General features: G+C 43.8%; 4 protein-coding genes across 6 annotated transcripts; 3 read left to right on the forward strand and 1 right to left on the reverse strand.

Moving 5' to 3' along the window:
- The first annotated feature begins 1,589 nt into the window (after positions 1-1,589).
- On the forward strand, positions 1,590-8,301 carry TMED2 (transmembrane p24 trafficking protein 2). The gene is made up of 4 exons (XM_055797211.1): positions 1,590-1,837; positions 2,965-3,157; positions 5,521-5,628; positions 6,803-8,301. Exons 1-4 carry the CDS (start codon positions 1,658-1,660, stop codon positions 6,925-6,927), a joined length of 606 nt encoding a protein of 201 aa, XP_055653186.1. The 5' UTR covers positions 1,590-1,657; the 3' UTR covers positions 6,928-8,301.
- Positions 8,302-8,728: 427 nt separating this feature from the next.
- On the forward strand, positions 8,729-17,046 carry DDX55 (DEAD-box helicase 55). Of its 2 annotated transcripts, none has more exons than XM_055797205.1 (14): positions 8,729-8,885; positions 9,146-9,196; positions 9,270-9,356; positions 9,996-10,087; positions 10,202-10,264; positions 11,003-11,152; positions 11,624-11,813; positions 12,412-12,494; positions 12,886-13,017; positions 14,011-14,103; positions 14,676-14,790; positions 15,493-15,661; positions 16,015-16,307; positions 16,809-17,046. In XM_055797205.1, the coding sequence occupies exons 1-14, from the start codon at positions 8,778-8,780 to the stop codon at positions 16,974-16,976; spliced, it is 1,794 nt and encodes a 597-aa protein (XP_055653180.1). In that variant the 5' UTR covers positions 8,729-8,777; the 3' UTR covers positions 16,977-17,046. The 2 variants fall into 2 exon arrangements, with proteins under 2 accessions (XP_055653180.1, XP_055653181.1); XM_055797206.1 differs by having other exon boundaries at positions 8,781-8,916.
- A 211-nt stretch (positions 17,047-17,257) lies between these two features.
- EIF2B1 (eukaryotic translation initiation factor 2B subunit alpha) lies at positions 17,258-21,829 on the reverse strand. Its single transcript, XM_055797210.1, has 9 exons — positions 21,727-21,829; positions 21,555-21,656; positions 21,299-21,435; positions 21,103-21,219; positions 20,521-20,633; positions 19,561-19,629; positions 18,470-18,545; positions 18,147-18,272; positions 17,258-17,695 (listed from the first exon to the last, which is right to left on the reverse strand). The coding sequence occupies exons 1-9, from the start codon at positions 21,737-21,739 to the stop codon at positions 17,540-17,542; spliced, it is 909 nt and encodes a 302-aa protein (XP_055653185.1). The 5' UTR covers positions 21,740-21,829; the 3' UTR covers positions 17,258-17,539.
- GTF2H3 (general transcription factor IIH subunit 3) lies at positions 21,815-27,530 on the forward strand. Of its 2 annotated transcripts, none has more exons than XM_055797208.1 (13): positions 21,815-21,874; positions 22,324-22,403; positions 22,733-22,842; positions 23,445-23,608; positions 23,866-23,931; positions 24,169-24,198; positions 25,018-25,046; positions 25,132-25,206; positions 25,469-25,522; positions 25,746-25,814; positions 25,942-26,077; positions 26,160-26,196; positions 26,289-27,530. In XM_055797208.1, exons 1-13 carry the CDS (start codon positions 21,865-21,867, stop codon positions 26,356-26,358), a joined length of 930 nt encoding a protein of 309 aa, XP_055653183.1. In that variant the 5' UTR covers positions 21,815-21,864; the 3' UTR covers positions 26,359-27,530. The 2 variants fall into 2 exon arrangements, with proteins under 2 accessions (XP_055653183.1, XP_055653184.1); XM_055797209.1 differs by having other exon boundaries at positions 22,736-22,842.
- Positions 27,531-27,539: the final 9 nt, after the last annotated feature.

Genomic DNA, 27,539 nt, shown 5'->3' on the forward strand with positions numbered 1-27,539 from the left:
CATATCTGTTTCTGTCACCAGTTACAAAATTTCAATCTTCCTCACCAGGTGCCACTAGGCACTCACCTTCATTGAACTGAGCAGCTGGGAGGGTAACAAAAGTCTCCAAACATCAGAGTTTGACATTCAACTGCCTAACTTATAATAATAATAATTAATGATATCCTATAAAAATATATCAACATATCGTTCATTAAATTTATTGCCACAGTTGAACACCGCAGGATATTGCATAAAGTTCCAGAGAGAGTATGAGGATGAATAATGGCATGGTCATCCTTTCCTGGCACAGACTGCTTATGAAAGCAGGAGAAGGGGTAGCAGTGTGAACAGAACATTTGGAGAACACTCTGGAGTACCTCAGGGGAATAGATGTGCTGTGACATCATTGTTTTATCCAAGTTAGAGGTGAGAAAAAGAGTTCATGTCACCAGAATTCAGTACTAAATGAGTTCCCATTGTTAAGTACAAATGCACGTGGGGGGCAGGGGGAAGTAATAATTTAGAGAACGTGCTAGTGGCAAGGCTAAAACTACAACTGAAAAACCAGCACAGCACTTCATGCTGTGGAAAGGAGAAGCTTCAAGGCTGGCTTGATCCAAACTCATGGAAAATGATGGAAGTATTGCAGTGACTCAGCAGGAGAGGTCTCTTATCCAGTTGCGTACGTGACCTGCAACTCTTCAAGTTCATGCTTCTCTTGCTGAAAGCTTTCCTTTCCACACCCTGAGCCTGCACCAGTGCAGCCAGCTCTGCTCGCTCAGAACTGGCAGCTGGAGGGAGAGGAGCAGAAATTTACTGATGTAAACCAAGTGTTTGGATTACATTGATCATACAACCGATGACAAACACAATCTCTGAGCATTACCAGGAGTACAATTGCTGACACTCACTTGGCAAACCCAAACACATAAATATTTTACTAGAAAGCCAGATTGTGCTTTAGTCTTTAAATCTTCTGTGGATAATTAAAACAGCTAGTCATGAAAACAGACTTCCTTAAGCTCAAGCGCGACCTTCTGTATTTCTGACTGGAAGCGTTAATTGAAAATTAGGATTTCAGCAGGGCCAGGCAAGGAACCGCTGTTTATGCACAGCGACCCCGGGTGATGCAGGAGCCTGCTGTGCACCTTGGCTGGGCTCCTTGTGCGCCATGAACAGCCCCTGGGCCGGACTCTTCTGGGACTTCCTCGATGGTTGGCCGCTCCCCAGGTCGCTCCCTTACGGTACAAGTTCAGGTTTCCCGGGGACCGGGAGCGGCCTCAGGCACTACCAGACAGCGGCCCACAATCCCGCCACCAGTTGCTGGGCAACGCCTCCTCAGCCTCCCGCCCTTTCTGACAGGCCGGCTCCCCCGCCCCTCCCCCGCCTTGTTCTCCGATTGGCTTCTCGCCGCCGCCGCTCCGCGCTCATTGGCTCCTCCCCACCACGAGCCCCGCCTCCTAGGCCGCACCGCCCCTGCCTCATGGGTTAGGCGGTCCCTTTCCTGAGCGTCCCTCAGCGGCCACCGTAGCCCAGGCCGTACGTGGCAGTGGGGCTGCGGCGGCCTATGAGCGGCGGCCCCGTGCCCCGGAAGGGGCGTGGCGCGAGCCGGAAGTCCCCCCTCCTCTTTTCCTGCTGGCCCGCCGCTCGGTGCCCCCTCCCGCTGGGCTCCGCCATGTCGCCGGTGCGGGCGGTGCTGGCGCTGCTGGCCGCGCTGGCGGCCCCGGCTGCCGCCTACTTCGTCAGCATCGACGCGCACGCTGAGGAGTGCTTCCTGGAGCGGGTGCCGTCCGGCACGAAGATGGGGCTCATTTTCGAGGTGGCGGAGGGGGGCTTCCTGGATATCGACGTGGAGGTGAGGCGGACCGGCGCGGCGGCGGGCCGGCCTTGGGCCGCGCTGAGGGCGGGGGGCAGCCCCGGGGCGGCGTCCCGCCGCCGTCGGGGGTGCGGAGGCCGTGGTGGCTGGGGCAGAGCCCGGCGGGGCAGCGGTGGTGGGTTCCGTGCCCTGGGGCCGCCCGGCCTGGCTGCCCGGTCTGCCTGCCTTCGGGGCCGCCCGCCTCAGGTTTCCTTCGCTATTCTGTTCAGTATTCGTAATAAAACTTGTTTGGCGGGAAGAATGAATTAATACCCTTTACAAAAACGCGCTGGTTGTTTGGGAGCGGTGTGGTTCCCCTTGACTCATAAGACGCCTTTACTCGGGTTGATTGCTGCCCTGAAAGCCGTGAAAGTTGTAGCCGAGTCCTTCAGCGAGGCATTGGACCGGTAGGAGAGTGGTGAATAAGGATTCCTCTCGTTTTGGTGAGGAGCAGGTAGCTGCCTGTGTGGGGTAACGTCAGCGTGAGAGGGTCACCTCCGAGGGTGGGTACAGTGCTGTCATTGCACACGGCTGTGGTACCGGGACGTGGTCAGGGAGCTGTGCATTCCCCTTCACATGTCACCGCTGGAAGCTCAGCCACAGAGTCTGGGAGCCTGGCGGGATGGAAGCTGTAAGATCACAGTGACCCTGAGGGTTCAGTGCTTGAGCCCTTAGTCTGTTCGGAATGGTCACCGCAACAGTGCACAGGGGTAATATTGACATACGGGAGAATGTCTTCCCCCCCCCCCCCCCCCCCCCCGCCTTCAGATGGGGGAATGTGGCTGTCAGCCAGAGCTGTAGGTAGCTTATGGTTTACTTGTTTTTGAGTGCTTCTTATCTTGACCACAGGAGGCCAGTAATCTCGGCCAGTAAGAGAGGCTTTTGTATGACTTTTTTTAACCAAGAAGTTTTTAAAAAAACCCCAACAACCTACCACAACTTCTGTGCAGAAAAATGCATCACTGCTTTTGAGTTGTGGGGAGGGAAAGGACAAAGAATGCCAAACCAGTCAGATCACAGATGGTATTGGTAGTTCTGACTGACTAATTTCAGAATATGCATGTAATGGTGTATTTAAACCCGCTCTGTTATAAATAAAATGTGTGATACTTTTTTTCCCCATCCAGATTACAGGGCCTGATAATAAAGGAATTTATAAAGGCGATCGAGAGTCCAGTGGAAAATACACATTTGCTGCCCACATGGATGGAACTTACAAGTTTTGCTTTAGCAACAGAATGTCCACCATGACTCCCAAGATAGTGATGTTCACTATTGATATCGGGGAAGCTCCGAAGGGGCAAGACATGGAGACAGAAGGTGAGGAAGACTCCTGGAAAGAAATGAGCCCCAGCTTGGGAGCTTTTCCCTACATGCATGACTTCTGAACTTGACCAGGATTCGCAGAATTCCTGCTTCTTCAGGCTGTTTAGTTAGCTGTTCCCTTGCACAGCTAAAATGGATATGGATGTTTTTAGACCACATTACATGATTTAATGCAGAATCACCAGAGAATCACTTGGCCATCTGCAGAAACTAATGCTTTTATCTTTTAGTCTTTTTATCAGTTTCATTCTCTGATTTCTAGTTTGCTCAGCGGTATGTAGGCTGCTACATGCATTAGTCGAGCTCTTTTGTAAATGTCCTAATATAAAAAATTTTCTCTTAGCCATGTAAATTACTGTTTTATCTGCAGCCTTTTGTCCTGTACTTGTGTTCATCTCTTACACTTTTCTCTAGGTGGTGGAGATACCTGGGATGGTATGTGTACTGCTTTTTGAAAGCTCATTAGCATCTTGTCTTTTGCGTATGTTTATTCACTAACAGCTAACGTTTGCTTTTTCTCTGTAACATTTGTTTGTAGCATGAGAATATCTTTTTAATAAACTACATAAAAGGTCTGATTCTGAGCAATGCTGAGCACCTGCAAGCTTCCATGGAGAGGTTTATACACCTAGCAACTCTTGGGATCAGGTCCTTGAACTGTGACTGTTTGCCTTCAGGTGCTTTTTTCTGGCTAATAGAAGATTTAATCGGGAGTTTTAGGGGAAACTAAACTAAAACACTGCACATCCAAGAGCGCTGGATATTTTAGATGGTGTTTGCTTTCTGTTGCTAAGGTGAATGTTGAGTAATCAAAGACTTTTGGAAGCAGTAAGCTGCTTTTAGGTTATGAATGATCAGTAATGTTGCAAGGGGAAAAACTTAATTTTGTCATTTGTTCTAGAAGAATTAAATGAATGTATTGGGTAACAAGTTACTAAGTTTTATTTAGAAATCACTATAGTTAGGCAATAAATTCTTGTTTTCTATTTTAGCAGGTAAATAACTGGGTGCATTGAGTGCTTGATATAACTTAAAAAGTAACAAATTCCTAATTTTTCATTATTATTTTAAGACTTGGTTAAATTATAGAGTCTGAATATATCTGTTGTAAAGAATTCAGTGCAGCTTTAAATTTTTGAGGCACTTTTTCTTTGATTGTTTTTATTCTTTGAGTGGATTTAAACAATCCCTGCAACTGTAACTTCTCTTATTAATGAATTGCACTTACTGCAGTGACCAAATGGCCATGAAAATAAGGGATTTACAGTATTAGCAAAGGGAGTGTGGTTTACACAGCTATTTAGATTTTAATTATAACTTGTAGGAGTGTTAATCTCTGATCCTCTTTTTGACTGTTCCCAATAAGGTGTGTATTTTGATTAGCTTTATTTTCAGATTTTGATCTGAAACACTTAATTTATAAATCAAAATGTAATAAGATAGCTTCAAAGCCAAGTATGTCGCTTCGATGGAAAATGTGTTGGGTTTCATGACTTTTTAGGAGAGCCGATTGCCCAGGGCATGTCTGTGGAACGATATCTTGGACTTCTCTTGGTGCTAGAAAACTTTGAAAATTACACGTATAATTTGTAAATTTCTGAGTGGACAGTTCTTTGAACAGGAATGTATTTAAAAGATCCTGTGATTGACAGTCAAATCACTAAATCTTAGATCTCTGATCTGTCCATTTGTGGAACTCTCTCAAGCTAGTTTTCTGTTGTTGGTTTGGTATCTTCCTCCTCTTCTGCTTTCATGACGCACCAGAACCTGAAGCCAGTTCCTGCCCTCTGCCAGGCCCCTTTGGCATTGTTTCTGCTGAATGCTGTGCTTCAGCTAGACCCACAGATGACAAGATGCGATATGTTGCTTCAGAAAGTGATCTCGTTTTGCCAGCATCATGATCTTAAGCTAAATTCTCAGTCGTTCTATTTTTGCAAGCTTAACAACTAGGAAAAGCTGTGATGTTAAGATAATTTGCTTGGAATATATTGGATGGTATTGTCAAACTAGATACGTGTGTGTGGTATGGATCTCATGTGCTTCTGTTTTTCTGGAAGAGTGTGCCTGGATTGGAAATGAGTGGTCTGTACTGACTAAATTGCGTGTCTTCTGCCTTCTCGTCACATGTGGAGAAAGATGTTTTCCCACTCATTATATCCCATAGAGATGTGTTAGGAAAAGCGGCGCTATGAAAACTAAACTTTGCTTTGCTGTAAGGATAAAAAGTTCTCAGCTGTACAGACTGCACTTTTCAGAACTTCTGCAACAGGAAATTAAGTGTAACTGTTCATAAATATTGACAAATTGGTTTTTGAGTCAGTAACCGACTTTCTGATGCTTCTGAAATTATTCCGCAGCTCATCAGAACAAGCTAGAAGAGATGATTAATGAGTTAGCAGTGGCCATGACAGCTGTAAAGCATGAACAGGAGTACATGGAAGTTCGTGAAAGAATACATAGAGCAAGTACGTGTCTTTGACTTAAATGCCTTCTCTCCTCTCAAGTGAACTTACAAAATGTGATTTAAAATACAAGTCTAGGGAAGCTGTTCCAAGTTACTGAAAAAAAACCCCCACAAACCCAAAAATGATAATTTGGAACAAAATCTGAAGGACCTGCCCATGCAATAAAGAATGTAGTTGAGGCTTGCAATCGCCTTTACATTGGCTTGTCTCTCATTTACTGAAGACTGGTATGCAAAATGTTTGCTTAATTGTTGTAAATTCGGTGGTTCTTTGGATGGTGTGTTCATGAAGGTATCAGTAATGATACAGTTCCCAGGGGCAGGCTTTGCTTGAACTACTACTTCATCCTTCAAGTGGGTGTGGCTTAATAATTGAACCAAAGTCTTTTTTTAAATGTTCGTTGAAATATAGCAGAACTACAGTTATTTCCCAGTAGAGAACTGGGCTAACTCTGCAGTCACAACCCTTGCTTTCTGAAATGCAGCTTTAAAGTGTGACTGAGCGTGCTGAGTGATGCATTAGGGAAAGCCCAGTGAGAAAAAGGGCAAATATTTTTAATACGTGAATACGAAGTTTAATAATAATATTAAATAATAGTAAAATACTAATAATATTAAAATAATAACATCAATATTAAATAATATTAGAGCACTGGCCCCTCAACTTTTTGAACCTATGAATAACTCCAGGTTTATTCGTTACTGATGGTGTGATTTAAGAAAATGCCGAAATTTTAGAACTGGAGATGATGAACCTTTAGAGATTAGAAATTCCCATCTTAACTTTGAGAGACTGTAATATGCAAATGTTGTTTGAAAAAGCCAGTGGATTCTGTTTGTCAGTTATAAGCTTCTGCCTGGCCTCTTTGAAGGGGGGCAGGATAGAGAAACGTGCTGCAGTTTGTCTGAAGTTGAGGTTAAAACATTTTTTTATGCTTTTGCATAGCAGGCTGTTCAGAAAACTATGCACTCCCCCCTCAGCTCTAAGTCTCCAGAGCCCTTCTGGGACACTTGTAATGTTACAAAATGTGTCGTGTCCCCCCCCCCGCAAAAGAGGAAGATACAAATATCAGTAGGTTATGTGCAGTAATTCAGTTCCAGTGACGGTGTTTTTGGTTGGTTTAAATGCTTTGTTACTCTACTACTTTTTTTTTTTTTTTTCTTCTCCCCAACAGTTAATGACAACACAAACAGCAGAGTGGTTCTTTGGTCATTCTTCGAAGCTCTTGTACTAGTTGCCATGACACTGGGACAAATCTACTATCTGAAGAGGTTTTTTGAAGTTCGAAGGGTTGTTTAAGAGTACTTTTCTGGTCCCGGATTTCAGTTCACTGTCTACCAAACATCCTGGTCACAAAAAGGTCATTTAGTTTCTGAACCCTCTTTACTGAACTGTAAAACTTATTTGCTTATGTTCCTTCCTAGTTAAAGAATGATTTGTTTTTATACATCTTCTGTAGCATAAGCTGTGCTGAAATCTTGTCACTGAATTGGCATAATTTTTTTCACTTCAATCTGCCTAGTCTGTATGCTAAGCAAGGTCCAAGCAATCTGCAAATGCTGTAATTCAACCATAGTAACAAGCAATGTTGATGTCTTTTTCTAACTTTTTTTTTCCTGTTTCCATAAGTACTTGCAGTTCTATCTAGGGAAACGGTACAAGGCCCTAACATGACTCTTTGCATTTTTGACATCTTTAACCCTGTGGTAGGTGTTACCAAATCGAAATAATCCCTTCTTCATTTACATAAACTGCCAAGGAGAAGCAATTGGAGCTTTCTTTTGTTAATGAATAGAAGACAGCTGACCACTTCCAATGTAGTGTACTATTGAAAATAGTTGCTATTTAAAAGAAAGTCTTCAGTAACTATCCGAATTACATCAACTGATTCCCAAAGTTCTTTTAAATAGTTGCTATGAAAATTTCTCCTCTCATTACCGAATGTTCATCATATGGTTTTTAGTCTTTTTATATCGAAGCCAATTGTGTGCAGTATCTTGGCAGACAATGGTTAATTAGCCCTTTGGCTTTTACAGGTCCAAAGCTGGGACTGTTGGTGTTGTGGCAGAACACGTTCGTGTTCAGGAAATCGGGATTCCTGATGCCAAAGGGTTAATGATTCTGGGGGTTTATTGCGATGCTATGCAGCCCTTGTATTTAAGTTAAGTGGCAGCCTCTGCCATTATCTGATCATAATTAGCATAATGCTAAATACTGGTGTGTTTTCTTTTTCAGGCATATGTAGATTTGTTTTTGTATAAAGTTACTTTCCTCGGTATCTGATGATTGGGTTAAAAATTACAAGAAGCGTCTGATGTGGGTGCTGAGCCAGGATTATGTTGTGACTGATGTATATTAGTTGTAATCATTTTTGAGGGTGGGGTGGGGTCTTTTCCAGGGGGGAGCCTCTACAAGTAACACACAAACGGTTTTGTACAATTAATTTAAAATTTGTTACAGGTTTTCATGTTCCGGGTAAAGTTTTTTCAACCTTGGGCAAACACTTGCAGCGGTTCCTCAGAGAGGTGGCTATTACACCTCACTGTGACTGCTGTGTGCCAATATTTTTGTGTAAAACACTTAAAATTGAATTCTAAGATGTACATTTAAAAATTGCTTGTGAATCTAAATATGACCCAGGTTCGATAAATAAACAAATTCTTTAAAAAAAAATACTTTGTTTATTATTTTTTTCCTTTGGAATACTTTAAGGAAGTACAGTTTAACAGAAAGGTTTTGGTGAAGTGTTTCTTGGGAGATAGGGAATCCAGCCCACTGCCATCCCGCTCTGTGGGTTGGATAGGAAAACTGTGAGTGATCCGAACCCTGGGGCTTGGCTGCGGGGCTGCAGGCGCTTCGGTGTGACGGTGCTTCTCTAGACAGGCAGAAGTGCTCGCTGCGGTAGTCCCGTCGCCATAAAACCGAGGTATTTTTTGTTGTATCCACAGGGAGGTTTCTGCTGCCGAGTTTCCCCACGGAGGGAAAGGCGGGTGGTGGCGGCCGCGGGGCCGGAACCAAGGTGCTGCGGTTCTTGTTGCCGCCCGGCCCCGCCGCCGCCCGGCCCAGGAGTGCGGCGGGGCCGGAACCGAGGTGCGGCGGTGTGTGTTTCCGGCCGGCCCCGGGGCGGGCGGAGCGGTGGCGCCTCAGTCATGGAGGCGGTGACCGAGGGGAGCTGGGAGTCGCTGCCCGTGGCGCTGAGTCCGGGCGTGCTGCGGGCGCTGCGGGAGCTCGGCTTTGCCCGCATGACCCCGGTGCAGGTGGGGGGCGCCGGGCTCGCCCCTCGCCCGGGTGAGGGGGCGGCGGGGCCCTGAGGGAGGGGGGCGGCGGGCCCAGGGGAGGGGGCGGCGGGGCCGGGGCCCAGCTCGGGCCGCTCTGGGGCCGCTGGCAGCGCTGTCCCCGCACCCTGCAGCAGCGGGGCAGGTCTCGGCGCTGGCGCTGCTGACAGGGAGCTTTGATGTCCCTTGTGTCACTAGAGCCAACGCGCCTCTTTGTGATGTTTCTTTGATGTTTTTTTCAGTCTGCGACCATTCCGCTGTTCATGAGTAACAAAGATGTTGCCGCAGAGGCGGTGAGTCCCTTTTTCTTGTTTTCTTGGTTTGTCCCTGGAGCTGACGCAGGGTTGACTGTTTCCCATCTCACAGGTAACAGGCAGTGGCAAAACCTTAGCGTTTGTAATTCCCATCCTGGAAATTCTTCTCAGACGGGAAGAAAAACTAAAGAAAATGCAGGTAAGATGAAGTTTCTCAGTTCTGAGTATATTTTAATGGTGTGCGAGTAAGATTGGAGGGCTTCAGGAGAAGTATCAGTAAGCAAAATTGCATGCACGTGAAGTGACTGTGCTCAGCTCTTTGGTGTAACAGTTACAATAAACTGTGTAAAGCCTGACAATAAATAGGGGTGCGATTTCTGTGCACTTAGATACAGCTTCTTATTTGACGTGACCAAAAAAGGTTTCTGAGCTGTTAGAAAACAGTCTTAAAATATCTACAACGATGGTACTACGGGCGAGTCTTTGAATGCTTTTTATCATCCATTGACTGAATACATTTCAGTGTACAGAGAACTCGTGCTGTTATTTGCTATGAAATACCAGCACTAGATATGGCTCTCGGAGCAGAGGTATTTTGCTCATTGGTATAATACCTCTTTCATAGATGTTTTCTGTTATTTTGTATACTTTATTGTATTTCTGTGGAAACGTGGACTCAATCTTAAAGGTCTTTTCCAACGTAAATGATTCTGTGTTTCGTCTAAAACTAGGATCATGAGCATGGCTCACATTCGCTTAGCTTGTAAGGGAGGATTTTTCCTGCATCTTGCTTCTAATCTGTTATTTTCCATAAATTCTTTTTGTTTTTAATGTGCAGGTTGGAGCTGTAATTATCACACCAACAAGAGAATTAGCTATTCAAATTGATGAGGTGCTATCACATTTCACAAAACACTTCCCCAAGTTTAGGTGAGTGAATTTTAGACTTGTCATGACCTGGGTTCCTTTTTCTTTGGACTTCTGTCATTCATAAACTAGCAAAACTTCAAAGATTAACTAAATCTTTCTGGTTTATTGTTTCAGTCAGATTCTTTTAATTGGTGGTAGGAATCCCATGGAAGATGTTGAAAAATTTAAAGAACGTGGGTGAGTTGATTGTCTGTAATTCTTATCAATACGTCGCAGCTGTAGTTTTCTCCTTGCCCTTTGGGGTTTCAGATTAGAGCTTTGGTTCTGCTGGTGCTAAAATTTGATGGTATTGCATGAGTGTGTCAGGGGGTATGCTGAGGAAATGGTGGTTTCTTTTCCTTGAGTGAGATAAGCTGTAATGGGAAGTAGGAAAGGATCCAGTAGGAAAGGATCACATGTGAAATCGGTACCATTTACATGTTGCCTGGGTGAAGCAGCGTGCAGCACGGGGAGCCAAAAACTGTCTTCACTGAATGTTTTGGCTCCTTCTTTCTTGTAAATGTTGGACCAGCAGTGGGCTCTGGTGTGATTGAGATCGTGCTGATGAATAATTTTCTGCAACTCTTTGGTGCCGATACCGATGGTGTTTGGAAGCAATTGTATTTGCCGCTGGCTTTTGCACAGAGGTACCACATATTTCTTCTGGCTAGTAGTTGCTTTCCGTAGTTGCTGATGATATTCTAAACTTTTATTACCACAAATGGTGTGCTTTCACCTGAGCGTTTTTCTCCCATCAACATGGCATCTGAAAGGCAATGAAATATGTATACAGTTAGACGTGGCAGGCTGAAATTGTTTTATTGAAGAACGCAGTCAGCTTGGGGTGCAGGTTTGTGCTGTGACGATGATGTTAGCAGCTCCCCCAGGGTCCTTCCTGTGCAGTCACAAACTGCTGCCTGTCTTGTTCATGAACAGTGGGAACATCATTGTAGCCACCCCGGGCCGCTTGGAGGATCTGTTCAGAAGAAAAGCCGATGGGCTGGATCTAGCAAGTTGTGTGAAGTCTCTTGATGTGTTGGTATTAGATGAAGCAGACAGACTTCTAGATATGGGCTTTGAAGCAAGGTATTTGAATAATAATTCTGGTAATGCTTCTGAAGTTTTACATGAGTTCATATATGATTGATGTGAATAAGCGTGGCCTGCAATGACCTCTACAGTTAAATTTGTTGTTTTCTTCTATCTCTCTGGCTTAGTAGACTATATAAAGCAGTCGCTAAGGGGGAGGAGTATCAGGAAGGAGCGGATCCTTGATGAATACAGAGTTTAAAATTTATTTTTTCCTGATGTATGTTAGCACATGCTATATTATTGCTTGAATAAATACCATTATTTACACATCACAGTGGCTTAAAACACATTAACCAAGAAGCTTTGATGTCTCTCTTCTCCTTCAAAGTTCAGAAAGCTAGTTCAATAGAAGATTGGCACTTGATAATAAAAATTGTTTTGTTTGTAGATTCATACTTGCAGTGACTTAACTTCTTTCTGAGGGAAGGCTTGGAACAATTATATTTTACATGTGCTTACTTGCAGTTTAAATGCCATTCTGGACTTTTTGCCCAAGCAGAGGCGGACAGGTTTGTTCTCAGCAACTCAAACTCAAGAGGTGGAGAACCTGGTGAGGGCAGGTCTCCGGAATCCTGTCCGCATCTCCGTGAAAGAGAAGGGAGTGGCAGCAAGCAACACACAGAAAACTCCAACACGCCTGGAGAACTATTATATGGTGTGAACCTCTGCGCTTCGTGATAGTTTCTTGTTCCCTCTCCTTTTTTCCTGGCTCTATTAATAAGTTGTTGAAGTCTTGGCCTGTTAGGGTCACATTAGTGGAGGAACCAGAAGTCTCAAAGACATAAAGCTTTTGCAGGTTCTCCAAAGATCAGTAATCAAGCTAGCGAGAAAGATCTAAATTAGTAACCCTGTTGTTTCCTGCTCTGTGAGTTTTGTTTGAGTGGTCAGGAGCTGTTGTAACCCTAAACTGGCTGCGCTGCTGTTGCGGCTCCTTGACCTGCTTAGAGTGGCTGGGTTGTGGGAGGAGGCTTTGGCCATTTCAGGGAAGTGGCTGAGGGAAACGTGGGATGCTGCTGCAGGAGAGGGGTTACGGCTGGGGATGGCAACACTGGGAGCTTAAGTGTTTGTTTTTCCTTAAAGCAAGGTACATAAGAGTAACATTCCACATGATGAACTGTGGTACAAATGATCAGTATTAAAAATTCTGCCTGTAGGTATTTATCGGTGCACAGTGAATGGGGGGAACTGGCAGATCACTTTGTTTCAAGTCCATTTTCTTACTTTTTTTTTCTTTTTTCTTTTGCATTGTATAGATCTGCAAAGCAGATGAAAAATTTAATCAGTTGGTGCATTTCCTTCGACAGCACAAACAGGAAAAACATCTTGTCTTTTTCAGGTAATGCTGTTTGCGCTTCATTCTGAAAAGAGTATGGTGGTCCTTAAATTCCCAAACTGTGCCCTGCATTGACAAGGACACAGCTGTTTTAAAAGTGATTAATTTTAATAGTTGCCATGTAGAATATGGTGCTAAAAAGAGATTGATCAGTGCTTCATGTCTGGATTGTGTTGAACTGTATTAAGCAAAACATAGATTTTTATATGGATTTTTAAAGTAAGGCATTATAGATAGTTATATGACAATTATAAAAATTATGTACATATTTTAAATAAAATAGGCAATAGCATGTATTTTTTTAAAGGTATCTGACCACTCTAGCATGACTGTCTAAACCAGATTAAAAATGCAGCATAATCTTTTGCTTTTACATCTGTCTTTGTCACAACAGCACGTGTGCCTGTGTGGAATACTATGGGAAGGCTTTGGAATCCTTAATTAAACAAGTGAAAATAATGAGCATTCATGGGAAAATGAAACACAAGCGTAACAAGATTTTTACTGAGTTTCGGAAGCTCCCAGGGTAAGAACATATGTAAAGGCTAAACCAGGCAGAAGTAAAAAGTAGTAAGGGTGTGCAATTTTGTCTGACAATATTTTTCTGCCACTGAAGCACTGAGGAGCGGTGCTGCGCTGAGGGCAATGCTACAAGTAGGTTCTGAATGTATTTATAACAACACAAACTATCGTTAGGGTCTCAAGGTATGATCACAAACAAAGCTAAAATGTGGCTGGAGCGTGTCCAGCCTGACGTAGATAATCTGTGTGGCAGCATGGAAGGTGCAGGAAGATGGATTTGGGATATCCTGCAGCCTGGGACCCGCTGTGGTTTGCGCTCTTGCTGGCCAAACATGCGTGCTGTGAACCTGTCGTTACCGCTGCGATCCCAGCTTCTGCTTTCACAGGGCAGTGTGACAACCACGTGTTAGCCTTGCTGCTTAATGTGGTGGTGGTAGGGGAGTGGTAATGAAAATAACCTTTTCTGAGTGGAAACGCAGGACTCTGGTTTGTTAGCATATAATGAAAAATATGGCAACACAGTGCTGTAACTTACCTGCAGAAAAGTGTTCTGTCAGCTTTGCAGGATGTTGTTAAGAGACTCTTGCCTTACTAGCTGTCATTTTTTATTGCATGGGACCTGAGTTTTAGCAGTTTATGTTGTAAGAAAAATAATTACCAACAGACTGGAACAGCTGTTTAAAATAGTACGCTAAATTTTTCAGTCTCTTAAATGTTTTATTAAAAGGTTTATCATATTACATCCAGCTGCGGTGGACGCAGTGGTGATTTAAAACCAGAACTTGTCGTAGGAAATTGATTTTTTCATAGTGATGTAATGTAAATCATGTTCCTTATAGCTACTTTGTAATATTTTGTCTCTTTTGAAAAAACAAATGTTTTAAAACCTTTTGTTCCTCACTGTCCAGTGCAGATGCAGAATATGCAGCTGGGGTGGTGGGAGACCGGCTCTTCTCAAATCACAGTTTAATGACAAAATTCTTTTTCTTCTTCCTAGTGGCATTTTAGTTTGCACTGATGTGATGGCCCGCGGCATCGACATTCCAGAGGTGCACTGGGTTTTACAGTATGACCCACCGAGCAGTGCAAGGTACGCCTTCAGGTCTGAAAACTTTAGCTCTGCTTCTGGTCACATTACTGTACTGTTCCGATCCAAACTGGGAACACGCAGCTGTGGAAAACATGGTATCACTGCTTGGGAGCTGCTCCAAGTGCACACATGAACCCACGTTTGTGAGCAGAGGCACCCTGGTGTCAGGCTTAGTGTGAGAATATGAAAGATGTAGTGAGAGGTGAGATGCTGGGGTGAACGAGAGCAGCAATAGGAGTGGGGAGAGCGCTCTTCGAGGAACGGGATGTTGAAAGCTCACATGAAAGGCGCTTTTCCGTGTATTTCGGCTTCCGTTGTCGTAGTTCTCCATACAACTTGCTTAAACATCACCCCCAAACCAGGTTCCCCTTGCTTTAGCACACAGCCCTGACCTGTGTGGGACTGCTGTGCATCTCTTGTATTGCGTTCTACTGATTCCGGTGGGTTTAGTTCAAGTGTACAGCGCCCTGTGCTTCCCGTCCTGCAGGACTGGCCCTTCTGCTGCCTGCCTAATGCTTTACACTCAGGCTGAGCGTCCCCTCCTGGCTTAGCTCTGGGCTGTGTCGTTTCAGCGCCTTTGTGCATCGGTGTGGTCGGACAGCGCGGATTGGCAATGTCGGTAGTGCGCTTGTGTTTTTGCTTCCCATGGAAGAATCGTACGTTAACTTTCTCTCCATCAACCAAAAGGTCAGTAGACTGTCACTGTACCTCAAAGCAGGGAAGAGCATGGCGATGGGCTTACTAACAGGAGCTTTGAAATCGGCATTTGTAGAATTTAAGGTCATACGCATCGGTAATGCTTTAGCAGAGGTGCCAAATTGAAGCAAAGATGAGAGCTGCTTATTCATCGCCAAATGCAACTATGTGTGGGAACACAATCACTCCCAGTGTTACCCACCGAGTGTGTGATGGGAATACGTGATGCACTGAGCCGGGAAAGGCTCTGCATCTCCAAGGGTGTGTAGATGGAGCATTTCCAGAAGGACAGCACTGGCTTACACTCCGACCCCCAGCCCTGCCACCCCCGTCATACACTGCACCCTCTGTGCCGCTGGTTTGTAACTCTTGAGAACTACCCGTGCCTGGTCCTGCATTTGTGGGATTAATTGTATAAATTCTGCAGGAGCCTGCTAATGAGAACGTGGCTTGGTAAGGTATGAGGGGAGGATGGTGCCTCCCTGCAGCTGTGGTGTGTGAACTCCTCTGCTGGGTAGGACAGCTGCGTGGGGCTGGATGGTGGGCGCGTGGTGGAATGGCCGAGGAGGAGGAAGGAGGCTCAAAGCTGACTGAAGATGAACCAGGGAAGGAAGGAGCACGCGTTCCAACATGCGTTTTACATCACTCCGCTGAACTTTTCCTTTGGTTTTGTATTTCTTTTCCGGTTTTCAGTGTCCCATGCAGGAAATGAAACCACAGACAAACGTGGTAGATCTTCTTCCAAAACTGCAGTCTCTGGCCCTAGCTGACCGGGCAGTGTTCGAGAAAGGGATGAAAGCTTTTGTGTCTTACGTCCAGGCTTATGCCAAACATGAATGTAATCTGATCTTCCGAACGAGAGGTAATTCCCAGCAGGGGCTGGCATCTTCTACTCTTCTGTTCAGAAGACAGTGTTTGGTTTTGGGAAAAAACAGTCTTACTGTCCACAAGCTTCAGCTCCTGATTCCTGAGGTCACTGCAGCCTCAGGTTCTGAAAAAACTATTTTTTTCAAACAACTTGTTTCTCATTGTTTTCAAGAGAAAACATGAGCGAGTTTGACCAAACTGACAAAAGCATAAATAAAGGTGACTTAGTATTGTTACAATACAGGAAGATAATGTTGCGTTGTTGTCTTTTTTTTTTCCTCTGACTTGCTAAGTTAAATTAACTTTTTATCCAGCAAGAAACTGACTTTATAATCTTTATTTTAACAGATCTGGATTTTGCTAGCCTTGCTAAAGGTTTTGCATTGTTAAAAATGCCAAAGATGCCTGAACTAAGAGGAAAATCTTTTCCAGACTTTACTCCAGTTGCTGTTAATACAGACTCCATTTCATTTAAGGATAAAAACAGAGAAAAACAGAGACAAAGGCAATTAGAACAACAAAGAAAAGAAAGAGAGGAAAATGGAGGGAAAAAGAAATTCTTAAAGAACAAAGCCTGGTCCAAACAGAAAGCCAAGAGGGAGAAGAAAAAGAAAGTAACAGCTAAAAGGAAGCGTGAAGAGGTAAATTGTGTCCGTTTTATTAAAATGCATGCGATTACTCTGGCATAGGTACATGCTCTCCAATGGCAGAGCACCATGGGATTTTAGTTGGATGGAACTGACAATGGTAAATTAACTTTTTCAGACCTTGAAGCAGGCAAAGCTTAAAAAAAATTAAGAGAATCATTTTAAAGCCAAACACTAAAACACTTTCTCAGCACCCTGATGCTAGTCAGTAATGTCCCCAGCAGAGGTAGCACGTTTTTATTTCTCAGAGGTGCAGCAGCATGGCATGATGATGGACAGCATTTCCCTCCCCCGCCCCGCCCCCCTTTGCTTTTTCCAGTTCTCAACACTTGTAACCAAGTGTTAGACAGTTTCGCAGGTAGAAACAGAGTATCATTTCCTGATGCTTGGCTAATCCTGGCAAAATCTGCTTTGTAAACTTCTCTTGTATTCAGCTGTATAGAATGAAAACTTTTTGGTGCTGTGTTTAATTTGTTGTTTATTAACTGCCAACAGGGCTCTGATATTGAAGATGAGGATATGGAAGAGTTGCTGAATGACACAAGACTCTTGAAAAAATTAAAAAAGGGAAAAATTAGTGAAGAAGAGTTTGAGAAGAGACTAACAGGCAGCCAGAGTAGACTCAAAGCAGAAACTGTTGCTGACTTACAGTCTGAAGGCTGACAGTTATTGTAACCACTTTTTTACATTAAAATATTGCCTATTTCAATAAAACCATATTTTTATAACAAAATGACAACGCAGAGAACAGAATCTTCATAAAGAGACATGGTGTCTATAAAGACAGACAAACCAGCCTGCAGCTGAGAACCAAGCCGAAAGCCCTGCTCTTGTGCAGTGTGACAGGAGCTGCAGAGTTCAGTCAGCAGCCTCCTGCGTGTTCTTGTTCTGGTTTTTTTTTCTGGTACGTACCACAGATGAGTAAGTAACAGTATACCTCGGAATAAGTTTGAATACACCATAAGGTATTTTATTTTTAAATATCAAAATACTCCACCCATCTTTAAAATAATTTATTTGAGGCCTTTAGAAGCTGTAGTAACTTTTGGATATTTTTTTAAGTGGTCCATCCACAGGTAATGTCTTGCATTGAAAACTCAAGGCAGCTGATAATTACATTAATCCTTATAATGTCATTTCCTTACCATCTCCATGTAACTTGTATCATCTTCCAAGTTCTTGGAACTGTGACAGTCCCTGAAGAAGAGTGCACCGAGTTCTTTTTGTTACAGGTAGAGTTTAATAAGTTCATCACTGACAGCTGATGGAGTTAACACACCGAGGTCTGTGAACAGGAGTGTAATTAGCGATGGTGATGTGTAGTCAATCCAGGGATGCTCCTCTGTTAGATTCTGACTTGTTTTCAGAGTGTCTGCTTTATACTAGAAGGAAACGGGGATCATTAGTTATTACACAACTGCAAGTTAAAACCTCTTTCAGGCAGGAGCGGTGCTACAGCCTTGAGCAGATGTTTGTGGTAAAACTGACGGAAATCAAGTGCTTAAAAATGAGGCACAGGCTGGCACCATCTTGGTCTCAGATGTTTTATCTTGTGTATAAAGTACAATTTGTAGTTCTGAAGTGTATTGATTTAACTGTTTCTTGCCCTCAGCTGTTCCTGCACCCTAAAGGAACTGCTTTAGGAACTAAATGTTGGCATTAAGACAGATCATGGCTGTTTGGCATGTGACTGTAACATGGAGTAACTCCATGTTGGGTAAAGTAAGCTATAGCAGAGAGAGCCAGATACATGAAGACATGCTCAGACAGATATTTCATAGACATGTAAGCGTGCATCTCAGCTGGCTAAGAAGTAATTTGAATTTCTCTTACCTTAAATTTATCAGGGACATCCTGCTGATTTAGAGGGAAAAGTCTTACAAACTTGAAACTCTCTGCTACCACATAAAACGGCTTATTCTGAGCTTTGGCGCACACAGCAATCTGATTAGTGCCAATCTGTGGAGACAGATGGAAAAGAACACGTAGATCCGGTACTAGCGTGATCAACATTGCCCGGTTTCCAACAATAAATAGATGTTTAATGGATAATGTCCAAATAGAAAAGATTTTTCAGAAAGCCATGAATTCTTCAAAGCAACTTGAAAAGCCTAGAGTTTACACAATGATGTAATAAAAAACCCCCTACCTCTTACCTTGTTAATAATGCCTCCACTTTCAACTACACCTTCAGCACCAACTAAGACCAGGTCCACTTTCTCCATAATGTAGCTGTTGAAAGGGGGAGAGGTGGGGAAAGCCAAGTCTTACTGGGTAATACGACAAATCACTTGCTGAACAGAACAGAAATTAGTAAATCAGTCTTTCACTTTTCTGAACTAGTTTCATCTACCTCTGTAAGTCCACGTGCTGTTACACGTCCCTGGAGCGAGCTTTTATCTGCTTCCCTGGCAGGGATATTAAGTAACAGTATCTCCTCCAGCTGCAGCTGACCTCAGCAATTGTGTAAATGCTGGAAGAAGCTGGAATCTGACTAGGACTGATACTCGGGGATGGGAACATGGGTGCTGTGGTAAGATACTAACTACAGTGAATCGTAACAGTGCTGTGATAACCTTGGCCAAATACATAGGATGCTCCTCATCTAATCCCCCCTTTTTTCACATCCCTCGGATGTCTTTTGTTAATGGAAAATACAGATCTAAAAAGAAAACTATCAACTAAGTGATGTGAACAGATTTAATGCGCTAAACAGGCCTTGCAGACTTGTCCCGTCAGGCCACCATCTTCCCTAGATCAGAAGTGCCTCAGTAAGCAGCCTGGTGTGTATTCTCTTGGAGGCATTCTCTCTGGCATTTTGCACTTCTGCAAGACTTGAGGTTCAGATTTATTACAGTTCTTTCTTTTCTTATGTTTTGGACTTCTACTAAACAGTGGTAATTTAGCAAATCCCTTAAGAAACCCCAAAATGTTAACAAGTCTGCAAACTAAGAAAAACAGCAACCTTTTTGTGTAGCACCTCAGTTCTCTTTTACAGATATCCCCAAGTTCCACACTTAAGCCCGACACCTTTTTTTCATTCTAACATGCAAACATCACATATTGGTTTGTAGCAGACATATTCTCTTAATTGTGCAGCTAAAGGTGTAATTTGTTTAGCTTGTTTCATGACTACAGCAAGTCGAGTAATAACCTCTGTAGTTTGAACAAGCTTCTAGGAAACATATATAAGACTGTCAAAATAAAATTGTGATGAAAAATACTCAGATTTAACGATCAGATTTACCCAACTGCCGCATCCAGAATCACAGTCACAGGAATGTTCAGCTTCCTCAGGGCTTTTGCCATTTTTTGCCTATTAAAAAAAATGCTCGAAGCGTAAACATCTTTAAAGAAAAGAAAGCGCTAGAAAAATATTGTCTAAACAACTGAAACCCATGACTGCCCGTGTTCCCTTGCTTGTAGTTTTGGTTTATGATGTACCTTTTAATAGAAAATAAGTTCTTGTGTAGAAATGGAAGGAAACTGATGACAACAAACTCAACAAAAGCCAAGTCGGTTTATCTTCACAGTCAGGACTTAAAACTACAGAAAGATGAGTCAGTGAACCATTGTTAAGATGACATTACCTAAACTGTCTCAGTTTTTCCATCAACAGGGTGTAAGAAACAAGACATAAAGTGTGGGGTGCACTGCTCAAAGTTACAGCAAAGCTGGAAAATCATACTTACTTCAGGTGACTGCACATCCTTGGTTCTAGTGGAAGACTTGTTAGCAACATGTATCATTTCCAGCATGCAGGATATACTGCTTCACTTAACAACGTATGCTCTCAAGAGGGAAGGCTTGCTATCAGTAATGTACTTATCTGGCATCATCAGTCAACATTGTGAGCTAAATGGTTTACTCTGCTCTGACTGGGATAATGCTGATTATTTTAGCCCACTTTTGAAGCAGACAACTAGAAAGCAGTTGTTACCCATCTCTCAAGGGTGGCCTGGCACTGACGAAGTTTGTAAGCCTTTGAGGAAAATCTAGATAATATGATAATTAGAATACGTACTATGGGAAATTACTTACCAATATTGGTTTTGTTTTTTTTTTTACTTGTCTAGAATAATGTGGTATTAGTGACTGTCACATTTATAATGCTGCAAACAAGCCTAGCAGGTTTTCTTAAGGGATGACAGATGTGACGCTAGCTGTAACACCCTGTTAATGAAGATAAAAACCAACGAGTACTTACCCAGCTTGATCCGGCTGTGATTCAGTAACATAAACACTGAATCGCTTCTTTGACTCGACAGCTGCTTCTAACACTCTCAGGACCACTCTTGAGTAGGCATGTGTCAATATTTGCTGCCAAAACAAAATAATCAGGCATTACTTTGAGCTTTGGGAAACCTTTACTTTTGTTAATGTTGCCATGGCTTTTACCTCACACACCTGTCCATCAGTGTTAAATAATGATGCACGTCACTGGTACTCTGCAAACTGTAGGGTGGCAAACCACCCTGTGAATGGGATGCTACATGGCCAGCCCTGATGTGGCTGAGGGTGAGGATCTAGTATTTTAAACACAAACCTGAAGCTGTGACTCCTCAGCAGCTCATACAAGCAGACGTTAAAGCTGGATTAGATGGAAACTGGAGGGGAAGGGGGAGTCCTGGCAGAGCAAAGCAATGGTGACCTTAGGTCTGTGCACCTGCAGAAGCCACCCCTGGCCGATGCGTTGTGACCGCGAACACCCTCTGCTCCCTTCCCTGTTCGCCCATTCCTGCAAGCAGCAGAGCAAAGGCCCCCGGTGGCCCCGTTGCAGCCCACTTACGGCGCCGTCTCTGATGAAGGGGTGACACAGCTTAGCGATCTTGTTCCTCGAGAGCGACACTTTCCTCAGGAAGATCTCCCCGCGCTCGATCATGATTTCTTTGCACTTGGAGTAGTCCTGGGAAGCGGGGCGGCTGCGCTGTGAGGCGGGAGGGCCCCCCGCGGGCAGCGGGGCCGGGAGGGGGCCGCGGCCTTACCGAGTACTCCAGGGAGGTGAGGCTGATGAAGCGGAGGAAGAGCTCCCCGCCGGAGGAGACGGCCACCGAGGAGTCCACGCGAGACAGGGTGTCGATGGCGGCCAGCAGGCTGCTCCTCAGGCCCTGGATGGTCTCCCCTGGGGAGAGGACGAGGAGGAACGCGCTCAGGGCCGCACCGACATGGGCCTCGCCGTGGGGAGACCCGGCGGGGGCTCCGTCCCGCCAGGGCTGGGGCTGGGGGCGGCCCCGGGCCCACCTCGGTCCTGCTTGAGGAAGCCCAGCAGGGCGCGGATGGCGGCCACGGCCGAGGCGACGTCGGGGTCGTCCCTCAGCTGCGCCCGGAAGGTCTCGATCAGGTCTGTAAAGCAACGGGGCGCGTCAGGCCGGGCCCGGCGCTGCCCCGCGCCCCCGCCCCCCGTCCCCGTTACCGTCCGTGCTCATGGCCGCACCGCCCGCCTGGCCTGCCCGGGCACCCTCCGTGCGGCGGGGCGCCTGCTGGTGACGTGGCGGCGGGCGGTGACGTCATCTCCGGGCGCCGGGAGCAGCTGGGCCCGACGGCCGGCGGGATGAGCGCGGGTGAGGCGGCGGGGCTGGGGGACCTTGCCCCGGGGGGAGCGGGGCCCGGAGAAGCGGGGGGACCTTGCCCCGGGGGGAGCGGGGCCCGGAGAAGCGGGGGGATCTTGGCCCCGGGGGAAGCGGGGGGGACCTGGCCCCGGGGGAAGCGGGGGGACCTTGCCCGGGGGGAGCGGGGCCCTAGGGGAGCGGGGCCTGGGCAAGCCGGGGGCCCGTGGCCCGGGGGCCCCTCAGGCAGGCCGGGCTGCGGGCGCTGCGATGCCCGGGTCCCGTTGGAGAGGGCGGCAGCGGTGCCGAGCGCCGGGCCCGCCCGTGCGGCCCTGTGCCCCCTGGCGAGGCTCCGCGGCGCCCGGCCGGCCGCTGCCCCGTGCTCCTGCCGGGCCCGGGCCGCTCTGCGCGGGGTCGCCGGCGCTCCCCTCAGCGGGGTGACCTGGTGCCCGTCACTTTTACAGAGGACGAGCTGAGCCTGCTGGTCATCGTCATTGACACCAACCCCCTCTGGTGGGGACAGAAGGCGCTGGGAGAAGCCGAGGTACGCTCTGCCTGCTGGGGGTGGTGGCCCCGGGAGGTTATTTTTTTAAAAACGTTATTAAGTAGGCAACAGATGGGGTTAGTCTTTGATTTCTGCATTATGCTCGCGTTATCTGCTAAAGAAAATGTAATGGATATTAGGATAATCTTTTTTAAAACAGCTACCCAGCACTCTGTATTTGTCAAAGCTTTTTTCTCCTAGATGCTCCCTATGAAGCATGGAAACTCTGCATCTTCAAGTTCTTTTAACCGCAGTTATTTGAGAGACTTGTTCTAAATTACTTAACTGCAAATGTTACTGTGCTATATCTACTTTCGTCTTTTTTTCAGCAGTTCACCCTATCGAAATGCATCGATGCAGTGATGGTACTGGGAAATTCACACTTATTTATGAATCGCACCAACAGGCTTGCTGTAATAGCAAGTCACACACAAGAAAGGTATGGCTGCTTCTTAACGGCGTAAAGGTTTAAAGTGCGCTTTCCAATATCTGTCCACTGATTTTCTTATTAGATTGAAATTTGTAATTGAAACCAGGTTTAAAGTGAATAATATATCAGGCTTTAAAAAAAATAACTGAAGCAGTACAGGAAAGAAATAATCTGCCTTAGTGCCTTGCTTAAAGCAATAAAAGGGTTATAGGACAGAAGGGGAGTTTAGACAGACTTTTATTTAAAAATATACAGAAATAGGGCGAGGGAGGATGGGAGATGTGGCGAGCAGGCCAACACAAGTGGCAGAAGTTTGCTGTTTAGTGGATATTTTCCCCTCAGATATTCATGAGTCTCAGGGCTGAGTGCAGGTGTGGTATCTACTTGCCAGTTCTTTTCAGTGATGTGTTGAAAGGAGGGAGGTGAATGTGAGTTTTACTCCATTCTCAGTTTGTCGATTGCCTGCCTTATGTAGTCTCTTTATAATGTCTGAAGTATTAAAATTATTTGGACTTATACTTCAGAGTATTGCTGTCTAGTTTAGTTTATGGCATTTTTTTCTTACCAGGTTAAAGACAAAACATGAATACTTTGGTTTTCCTCTGTTTCAGCCGTTTCTTGTACCCTGGGAAGCGCTGGGCTTGTTCAGATGTCTTTGGAGATGGTGGTAGTGCCATGGAATCGAATTGCTCTGGCAGCAAGGATGGAAAATATGAATTGTTAACAGCAATAAATGATGCAATTGCAGAAGAGATTAAAGACCTCATGACAAAAAGTAAGTAAAAGAAAATTGTAGGCTTAATATGCAGAATTGAAAAACACTTGGACTCTCAAGGAGTTGTAGGAATTTCCTTTATTTTGATCATGTGAATTTTAATAGGTTTGAGGTAGAAGAGTTTATTATGCTTGACACTTCAGGCCTCTGCATTAATACTATTTGCCAAGGATAAATCTTGTAGTATTTGGTATGGTCAAGTTCAGCAACTGGTTTTAGACGTAACAGTGACTTTTGCAACTTTTCTTGTGTCGCAGCTGACAACATGAGGGGCCAGCAGACAGAAACTCTGTTAGCAGGTTCACTTGCTAAAGCACTTTGTTGTATCCTTTTGATTGCAGAATCTTCAAAGCCTTTGTGTTTTTGAGACTGTTTCTTACAGAACAAGAATAGTAAAATTTAATTAATATTGTAATAATACTCAAAACTGAAATGTTTGCCTCATAACTGTGGGTCGCGCTTATTAAAATGTGTGTTGGCTAAGGTGATGGATAAGTGGTGTGGATACTGGTGTTATTTACAAGAACAGAATGTAGATTCCTTAATGTCAGCTAATGTAGATATCAACAAGATGAACAAAGAGGTAAAAGGTAATGCCTCTTCTCCTGTTTCAAATACTTCCATAAACATTTGAATCAGAATAACAGATATACATGCATAGGTCCATACAAACAAATATGCATATGTTTTTACACACCATCATTTCCAAAATTGGCAATAATAGGTACAGGTTTATCCTGATCGTTTGAAGTTGCCCAGTTTAATTGAGGTCTGGGTGACAACTAGAAGTAAAGGACTCGATCATTAGTCCACATTCTTATTCTGATTTTCTGTTGCATACAAGTAAAACCGAAACTGGCACCTGCTTAGGAAGTTGAGAAGGATTTTTTGAAAGTCACAAAATGCACAAATATTATTCCAAAGGAACCACTTGCAGACCTGTGATGATAGTTGAATTTTTTTACTCCATTTTGGTCTTCCTCTTGGCACTTCTGTAATTGGGAAAAGTGCTATTTGTGCAAATATTTTTGCAAGCAGCAGACTGGACTAGAATCAGCTATGCGATTCAGATTACTTAAATCAATGAGAAATACTGTATAACTTGAGATACGTGTTTCAACCAGTGAGTTGGTAATGAGCGTCTTTGAACATTTATTTTCTGATCAACATCTAATTGCTTTTGGGCAATAAGTGACATGGGGCTACTTTCATAAAAAGTCTGAATTCATCACAGATACTTGTCACTGGGACTGTAAAACAGTTCAATATAGATATTTTAACGGAGACGTTAGATCTAACCTCTTGGATGTTAGATATCTGAGATGTTAGATGCTACAGAATTAAAAGGGGCAGACTACAGGTGATAGAAACAGTGTGCTTATGCATTTCTTTTTCTTTTTAATACTTAGCCAATCAAGAAATGAAATCAAGGATTTTGGTAAGAACTTTTGCTGCCAGTTTTCTTTTAGTCTTGAAATCTGGTGATAGTATGTAGGCTAACAAATTTGAATTGTTTTATTTAGGTTATAAAAGCAGCAGAAGACAGTGCGTTGCAGTATATGAATTTCATGAATGTGATCTTTGCAGCGCAGAAACAGGTAAAGCTGGCAATCTTTTAATATATATTATCTTTTATTAATGTGCAAAGGTGATAAAATTGTTAATTTCTCTTATGATTATGTTCTGATCAAGTGAAAGAACTTCCCTAAGGCTGTGGTGATCCTGCACCTGTAAAAGAATGTGCATTTATATATGGAGTGCCATTATTTATAGTGGAAACAGGTCATGACAGTAACTCTAATGAGGCTACATTGGTCCTAGCTGATTTGCTTTTCATGCATTTAATCTCTCTTCTTGCAGAGTATTTTGATTGATGCCTGTGTTTTGGACTCTGATTCAGGTCTTCTACAACAGGTACAGACTTCCTGTTCTTATTTGCTGTTATGTAGATGCTTGATGCTAGCTAGTTTGATATGTCCTTAAGCTTTCTTCTTTCCTTTGTTTCAAGAGTGGGTGAGGAAATACGTTCAGTGGATCTGGCATTCCAACATGCAGGCCTTGTGCAGTATGTGGTTATTTTAAATATCCTGTTAAACTCGTAAAACATAATAATCTGGTCATGCTTTCTGCTTTCCAGGCTTGTGACATTACGGGTGGCATATATTTGAAAGTGCCCCACATGCCGTCTCTTCTGCAGTATTTGTTGGTAAGTCCTTTAAGAAAACACTTCAGTGTTTTTCCTGTGTCAGGCATGAAATCTTACTGACTTCATTGACAAGGTAATATAGCAGTGCCATCCCAATTTGCAAAATATGTTTTTTCTGTTCACGCAGTGGGTATTCCTCCCTGATCAAGAGCAAAGATCACAGCTTGTCCTTCCACCTCCTGTTCATGTGGACTATAGAGCTGCTTGCTTCTGTCATCGAAATCTCATTGAAATTGGTTACGTGTGTTCTGTGTGCTTGTCAAGTAAGTTTATAAATATTTAAGAGTCTGATTTCTTACATTCAAATGCACTGTTTTAGTGAAAGCAAATGCTTTTATTTTCCAGTATTCTGCAACTTCAGTCCTATTTGTAGCACATGCGAGTAAGTGTTTCTTCTTTTGTTTAAAGGGTGGGTGTGGAAATATGTTCAATGTATCTGACAGTTCTTTTTTTTTTTTTTTTACATTATTTTAGAACTGCTTTCAAAATATCATTGCCACCTGTCATGAAAGCTAAGAAGAAGAAATTAAAGTTAGCTGTGTAACAACTTGATATAAATACAGCATTACCTCCTCCAGTAATTCCATGAAATGGAACCTACTTGAGAAATTGATGGCATTTTTTATTGGATGAAAGAGAATTGTATGCAGTGTTATTACTTGTTTCTTAAGGGATAAATATTTGGGTCCTATGTCTTTTACACAGCCCTTTAAGTAACAAGTCACTGTGTTACCATGTAACCTGCGCTGGTTTTAATACTAATTGGTAATTGTGAGAGCAACCAGAAGTTACAGCCTGTTGAGACTCTCGCTGTGAAGTAGGAGGTATTCTGGCCACTGCAAAGTTTCAGGCTGTGAAGTTATTTTCAAAGACAAGAAAGCTCTGATTCTTTTTGTATGTTGCTGTAAAGGTAAGAATGACCATTTCTAGTGTGTAGGATCTGAACCTTAGCACTATGTTATTCAGGGACTTCAACTTCTTTCTAGCTTTTGCTAGCAAGTTTTGGACTGAAACACCATCTGTTTCAAAATAAATGAGCCAACATAGCTTAGAACCCACCTTTTTTATTTTAAAAAAGATGCTAATTGGCCTGTGTGTGTACTCACATGTATTCGTATTCCTTTGACTGTCTTTGTGGTATTTCTTTCTCAATTGGATATCTCTTCATTCACAAATAAAAAGCCCCCTGTGTGTTTAAAATAACTTCAGTAAGTGGAGACTAGCTCGTTAGTCTTTTAAGGTTATATTTTGAAACTGGAAAACAAAAAAATGTAATTATGTGTAATATGACAGCAGGCACGGGGGTTTTTTAGAATGTATTTTTATGCCTGGCATTTGAGGAGTAAAACTGAAGGCTTTCAGATTGGTGTTTTTTATGGCAGAACAAGCAGTGTGCTTCTCCACATGCCTTTTGTCTAAACAAACATCTTCCCCTTGTAAGAAGTACCTGTATAGTTTGGTGTTTTAACCCGTTGTTAATAACTGATGTTCTCCTGAAAGGAGCAAAGAGCTTAGTTGTTTCCTACATAGCAAAAGATTTAATTTTTCCCTTCAAGATGTGCGTACATCAGTTTGTCAGGCCTTGGCCCTTGTGCTGGGGCTTGGTGTGGTACCAGCCGCAGGGCCTGTCCCATGGCCCGGAGCCGCTCTGGTGGAAAGCTGTATTTGTAATTTACTTTGTATAAAACATTTGTAATAAAACCTGCGCTTTTTCAAGTGTGTTTG

Source organism: Falco peregrinus, chromosome 2 (genome assembly GCF_023634155.1).
Source record: "Falco peregrinus isolate bFalPer1 chromosome 2, bFalPer1.pri, whole genome shotgun sequence".
NCBI classification, from domain to species: domain Eukaryota; kingdom Metazoa; phylum Chordata; class Aves; order Falconiformes; family Falconidae; genus Falco; species Falco peregrinus.